Below are 7206 nucleotides of genomic sequence, written 5' to 3' on the forward strand. Positions count from 1 at the left end.
ACAACCGTGGGTTGATTTCATAATTATAGTCATATTGTTTTTGTTACTGCTGGTGGCGAAGGAGTGACGAAGGACTGACTCGGTTCCTTAATTCCCCGCAACTGTCAGAAAAAGTAATAGTAATAGGACTGAGTGGAGTCCAATTCGGTTTGTAATCAATCATACGAGTGAAAACAAAATTTAAATCAAGAAATGTGATCAATCTCGTCAACGTTTATCACATCTGAGTTACGCCAAAACAACACTTTTCTTTTTTTGAGAATTAGTTCTTTTGCCAAGGGGTGATCTTTTTGAAATTGGCAAGGAGCTAATGAGGTCGGCACTGTCCCTATTTTACTCCACGCACGGCCACCATGGCGGGGCGCGCGTAAAGGATAATTTAAGGTGATTCGTAGGTTTTACATTCAGCAACCTTACTGCGCATAATCTCTTGCGTCATTGGCGAGCGCATTAGCTAGCATGGCGGGTTTTCATCCTCGCCAAGCTTAATTCGTCAAGGAGTGGCTAATTTCTCCTAAACGAGTACGGTTACCACCATTTTTTATTTCATATTTTTGCTAAGAACGGTGTTTTCATCATAGGGTTGGTGTTGTTGTTATCGATCTGTAAAAGGATAAATACATGACGGCGGTTGCGATTTGCTTGACTCAAATTGGTGGCTCCTGAGAATTCAGTCTCCGGCCTTCAATGGGATTTTATTATAACCGTTGACAACCGAGAAATTGAAAAATGGCTCAAATCGCGCCAGATCTGGAAAATAACCACACAGGAAGGAAGCTACTCACAATGGCAATAAGGTTAGGCTTTGTAATTGAGATTATTTTCATATAATAGTTATTACTTCTTAAGCCTTTTATGGGGATTCCCATACAAATTCTACAAATCCTTATATTTTTGTCGGGCATGCTCACACTGAGATTGGGGGGCCTGTGCCTGTACTGGAGATGGCCAGCGGATTATCTTTTTTCAATATGGCGGCCGCAGAACCCTGGTTGAACGGTTGAAAACTTGAACTTATTGCAGGGTTGCAGGTGTGGACATGCGACGTCGAAAAATGATTTTGTTTTACTTCTAAACTATTTTTATGGGAACTCTATTTGAGTGCTCCATGGAGTAGTACTCTAACTCCATGTTTTCACTTTTGGTCTCAACAACGGGAGGTGATTCCCGGCACTGTAGCTGTCGACTGACTCTCCCATCCGAAGTATTCTGAGCTGAGAAAACGATGTCACAGATACGTCCTGAAGTTCTGGTGAGTTGCGATTGTTTTGTAGTTAAAGTCTGCCCTGAACTCGTCTATATGATTTGCAAGCAATGTGGAGAGTCACAGGCCAGGTAATAATGGATGGAAGGGATGGCGTAGTGGTTAATAGAGCAATCGCCTCCCACCAATGTGACCCGGGTTCGATTCCCAGACTGGGCGTCATATGTGGGCTCAGTTTGTTGGATTTTCTTCTCTTCTCCAAGAGGTAATTTCTCCGGGTACTCCGGTTTTTCCCCTCCCCTCAAAAACCAATCATTGATTTGATTTAGGTTAATTTCATTACCCCAATAATTATGCACCCATCAATGTTAAGCCCCAGGGAGGGAGGGGGGGGGGGATTTTTTCATTTTCATTTAAAAATCTTCAAATTCCCCACCCCTGCGACAAAATAAAAGGTCAAAATGTCCACCCGGCGGCAAGTGAAGGTGGTAAAATGTCCTTTGTATGATCAAAATCGCTAGCCTGGGGATGTCACATACGATCAAAATCCCTACCCTGGGGACAGACCTCACGATCAAACTCCTGTGGTTAGCCCGACCCCCCCTCCCTGGGGCTTAACAGTGATACATGTAGGTGCATTATTAGTGCTCTAGTGCTAAATCCATTGACACTTGTCCATTGACAGTTGTTATTGTTATGTACAGTAGACCTTTTCACGGTTTCTGACGCCCTATTGGTTGGGGGGCAAACATGGCATAAATTACTGTGAATATACATGTGTATAGGAATTTTGTCAGCTTTGAACCATTATAAATCCTTTAATGTCTGATGATTGTGGATAGCGAAAACACCTCTCAAAGAGCACTTGTATTGAGATTATTTTTGTGCAGTATGACGATCAAAATCAAACTATAATAACAGCCGTAAACGAAATTTGTAAATTTCATATAAACTCTTGTAAACAAAATTATGCAAATTCCCGCGAAATTTTCTAATATCCAGTTTTCAAATGTTATATAATTATGCTTTGAGCAATGATCTAACTTTCGGTTGAGTGCATGATATTAATTAATAAAATCACTAAAAAAATTTTAATATTTCTGAAATCTGCCTTTTGCAGCAGAGTTATAGAGATTTGAATTTGGCCAAACTCCCATACATTAGCTGTAATTTAACCCATTGGCTCCCAGGGGTTCCCCATTGACTAGTAAAGTTGTCTGGCGTTAGACAGAGTAAAATTCTAAGTCTGGCCGGCTAATAGGCCAGTTTGGACGTCAAAGGGTTAAGCCGCATTTGCTTCCCAACCAAGAGATCTTTTCTTTTCGTCTACCAACATGGCGGCGATGATGTGTAACGTGAAGACCACCTAATGTATAAAGTAACTTTATTGCTTATCATCTCAATATACTAGCCCAGTTTAACAGACAACTGTACAGTCAACTCTCTCTTAACGGACACCTCTGTAAGACGGACACCTCTATAAGACAGACACCTGGTGCTGGTCCTGGCCGTTTCTTAGTCATTTTACTATAACCAAACTCTCTATAAGACGGACACCTCCATAAGACAGACAACGGACACTTTGAAATCGTCAACGGACACTTGTGAGGTGCTGAATGTGACCGCAAATTACGATTTAGGGAAGAAAAATTCTTGTACGTGACTCTTTTTAACACCAGACGTGTAATTAACAGCTCTCATCTTGTTGCCGGAATACATACAATACAAGTTAAAATTAAATCAGTCATTGTCCCATTCAAAAAAGGTGAAAACCAAATTGTCATTTAAAAAATGGTTGTCATTTAAAAGGTGACAACCAAATTGTATTGTAATCTAAAACAGGTAGGTTTCGTTCAAGCAAATAACTTAAAACAAACTTTAAACAGACGCGTATTCACTGTGCATAGGTTCAGCATTATTGTCTTAAATTTCCTAGGGTCATGCTATGTCGACTCTCTATAAGCCGGACACCTCTCTAAGACGGACAGCTGAGGCCGATCCCGATGGTGTCCGTCTGAGAGAGAGTTGACTGTATTTGGTAAAATACCTTGCATGCCTGCACAGGTGGCCCAAGCTCACGACACGGGCACTTAAGTGACACTTGATCTATTGGTATTGTGTTTTGAAGCCCAAAAAACAAAGGTTTATGTGGGAAATCATAGAAACGGCATAAAATGTAATATTCTGTGAATAAAGGTAACTTACCTTGTTGCCGCGTTGCATACATGTAATCTTTGTTATTTACCGGCGTCTCAGACCATTTTGAAGCTTTTTTGACACCAATTTGATGTTCCACTGCTACATTTTGTAGGAGAAAGACAAGGCTGAACAGTCCTTTCCAGAATGGCTGTCGCTCGAGGAGAAAAAATTGGGCTAGAAAGTAACCTCTGTCCTCGATTTCTCCATAAAATCAAAGAAGAGAGCTTGCAGGTCCCTATCAATTCACTTGCTATCCAAGTCCATTCAAATAGTTTTCACCGGGAAGCTTTCTTTTGAACAGAGCTTGCTCAGTCAGCTATTGAAATTTTGAAATACAATGTAGGCTTCTTGAAACTGCCGTGGACCCGTGGTAACAAACTTAGCCCGACCAGGGGTACCCAGCAGTCTTCTGGCGAAGGCGTGCTTGTCGCTAGGGTTAGATACATTAATTTTTTAAAGTTTTCTTTTCAAAGATTGTAGTTTTGGTTGACAATGGGTTACAGTGTATATAACAGTTGATGATCTTTCACTCATCAGAACACCTTGCAGGTCTTACGTAAGAATTAATATGGCTGTGCTTACATGCTTTTCATAACAGATTTATAAGTTCATTGTTTTGTTTGCTGTGTACATTGTGTACGTGGACTCAAGACTCACAGCATGATAATTATAAGTACTATGAGTCGTTTTCTTTTTAATTAGAAGAAAGGAAAAGCGGCTTTTCGTGTGACCCCTGTATTTGACATTGCTGGGACAGCATCATCAAGAGAAAGTTCACCTTCCAGGTGAGCTCATACATTTCTTCTGGTTGATTTTATTGCATGCAAAACTTAATCTTTAAGGACGGTGCCTACTAATTCAAAGGTATGTTTGCCTGGATTTATGATTTTGCAGAAAAGGTATATCTTAACAAGTGTTATTAAAATCCAACAAGAAAATTGGGGTAACCACGCATTTTTCAAACTTAAGATAATTCATGAACAATATTTGTAAAAAGCTCTAAAATACAAAGCAATGTATGGCTTTCTTTCTCAAATTGAAGCTTAATTATTTCTAAAGAATGCATGGTTACCCCCAATTTTCTATTGGATACCAAGAGTACTTACAAAGATCTACTAAAGTTCTATGCCGGCATAGTTTTAAAGCGTGCAAAAATATCCCTGCATTAGTAAGGATCACCGATAGGAAATCCAAGTATCTGGAGTTGTGCAGAACGTATGCACAATAACAATAGTAGGCACCATCCTTAATACAATGTACTTGGAAAGGGGAGGTGTCACTGGAGTCTTAAATCATTGTTATCACATAATTTATAGGGTTATATAATTTTTAATAATTCAGTTTTGCATTACGTTGGACTTGCAATGTAAGGTGACATAAAGTTGAATGAGGCCTTTTTTTTCTTAAACTTAAATCAACTGCATAATTATTGTAATTGAGCTTATCCCAGTATCTGTAGCACAAAGTGACTGAGAGTATTGCTGCAATCGTTGACGGAATGCTAGGCCATGACAGAGTTACCCTCAAGCTCACGTAAACAGCTAATGGCCCATCATTATTAATTTTAATTCAGGTCCTGGCTTCCAATTGTAGAAACCAAGTGAATAGGCCTTTTCACGGTTTCTGATGCCATATTGGTTGTGGGGCAAACACAGCTTAAATTACAGTCTGTGAATGTATGGGAATTTTGCCGAGTTTGAACTGTTATAAATCCTTTAACCCATTGACTCCCAGCTGGGTTCCCCATTGGCGAGTAAAATCGTCTGGCGTTAGACAGAGTATTTACTAAGTGTGGCCGGTTCAGGCCACCTTGGGAGTCAAAGGGTGAAGGTTTGTGATCAATTGTGGATAGAAAGAATACCTCTCAAAAAGCACTTACTGGTACATGTATATATTGAGATTATTTTCATGAAATACTGTATGATGATCAGAATCAAGCTACAGTACACTATATAATGACCGTAAAATGAAATGTGTACATTTCATATAAATCCTTGTAAACAAGCTCAAGCAAATTCCTGCAAAATTTGAAGCGACCTGACAAGATTTGTAATATCCAATTTTCATACGTTGTCACAGCCTTGTGCAATGATCAATCAAATTTTCCCTTGAGTTAATGTTATTAATAAAGGGACTAAAAATATTTTAAAATTTTTGAAATCTGCCTTTCTGCATTAGAGTTATAGAGGTTTGAATTTGGCCAAAATCCCATAGATTCATTGTAATTTAAGCTGCACTATTTTGCTTCTTTGTGATCCATATTCTCTGCTCTCTTCCTGCTTTTTAGTGACAGGAGTTCTTTTTTTGTGCCACCCCAGTCAGCTGCCAGTAGCACAGGAAGGGATATTGTAGTAAGAGAATATTTGGATGAAACAGGGTTAGTTCATGTGATGAAAACATGGATGAAACAGTTAAGCAATGAAGCAGAGTTGCGATACAATCCATATCCCATGTTTTGTTGGCAAGCAAGGCAGTATGCCGAGAGGTATGCATCAAGTTCTTTTTAAATACAGTATTCTGTTGATTGATATCCAGCTTATTCTTTAAAAACGTAGGGTCAATGGTAGAGTTAAAAGGTAACGGGAAGTGGGTTGTAAGCACACAGAATGTGAACTGTTTGTAAACAGTGTACATGTACATTAGCCATCTGAGATGCATTATAATGAATATAAATGTTGCATACATGTATTTTATTAATGTTGGGTAGGATGTATGTACTGTAGCAACCTTGTCTAATAAATCGAACTCAATAATTATTTAAATAAATGAAATGTCTGGTTTTGTCTTTTTAACTAGGTTTCGTATGTTTGGAGAAGACAGCCGAACAATTTTGGAGAAAATTGGTGAAAAATCTTGTTTTGTACAAACTTATAGAGTTTATAATTACTGACCATACAGTGGACACTGGCTTGTAACCAGTGAATGTAATCCCATTAATGCACCATCTAATGTGTCTGACCATTGGCCAACAATGAACCAACTGGGTGTTGGAAAGCTGTTGTCCATTACATGTAATTTGCAAACTTTCGGTCAATTTGGTGACCAACCACCATTATTGTCGAATTAAATGTTGTGCATAATGGTTACATGTTAGTGTGCTGTGACAAATTTCTTTTAAGAGCTTTCTTGAATACCTTTCCAACCTTGTTCAATACTCCCATGGCTTCTTAAACCTTGTTCCCATGCTGGTAATTATTTAACTCTGCAATATCTGAGCTGGAAAGAAACATCACAATTCTTGCCTGTTTAAAAAAATACCATCTTGTTTTACGACTCTGTCTTCTCACCTCCATATTACATGTTTATCTTACCTGGTGTCCTCCATTTTCGATAACTGTAACCACCCGCGGATAAGCCGCACCTTTTTTTCCAAAAATCATCGTTAGAAATCAGGGTTGCAACTTATCTGCGGTAAGATCTGAAAAAGGCTGCTTCTGGTGTCCAGTTTTCCATCTTCACATTTGATCTAATGCCTGGTTACTAACCTACGAACGTTCCGTGCACGTTCCTGTTGTTATGGGGCAGGTACAAAACACTGGTCTCTGAAACAAACTTAAGCATTCATTAAAGCTAACCTTAGGCCTAAAAACTCTTGTTTACATGACAGTTACTTGTAGGTCTAATTATGCCTAAGGTTAGCTTAAAATAATGAATGTTTAGGTTTGTTTCTGTAAATTGGTAAAACAGAGACCTGTGAACACGACCTGTGACCTGAGACCTGTGGTTTGTACCTGCTGGTTGTTATGCAAAATCTATGGAAAACTGTGTTGAATGAAGAAATTGCTGTTCAAAAAATACTAGAA

The 7206-nt window shown here is 38.9% G+C and overlaps 1 protein-coding gene across 3 annotated transcripts in view; it reads left to right on the forward strand.

Moving 5' to 3' along the window:
- Positions 1–970: 970 nt before the first annotated feature.
- Positions 971–7206, forward strand: part of LOC137976347 (uncharacterized) — a 52404-nt gene continuing 46168 nt past the window's right edge. The window contains exons 1-4 of one of the 3 annotated variants that reach the window (XM_068823684.1): positions 971–1252; positions 4106–4188; positions 5691–5888; positions 6200–6246. In XM_068823684.1, coding sequence (XP_068679785.1) covers positions 1226–1252; positions 4106–4188; positions 5691–5888; positions 6200–6246 — 355 coding nt within the window. In that variant the 5' untranslated portion in view covers positions 971–1225. The remainder of the gene's footprint in view (positions 1253–4105; positions 4189–5690; positions 5889–6199; positions 6247–7206) is intronic. The other 2 variants (XM_068823685.1, XM_068823686.1) reach the window with 2 other exon arrangements.

This window comes from Montipora foliosa, chromosome 11 (assembly GCF_036669935.1).
Source record: "Montipora foliosa isolate CH-2021 chromosome 11, ASM3666993v2, whole genome shotgun sequence".
Lineage (NCBI taxonomy): Eukaryota > Metazoa > Cnidaria > Anthozoa > Scleractinia > Acroporidae > Montipora > Montipora foliosa.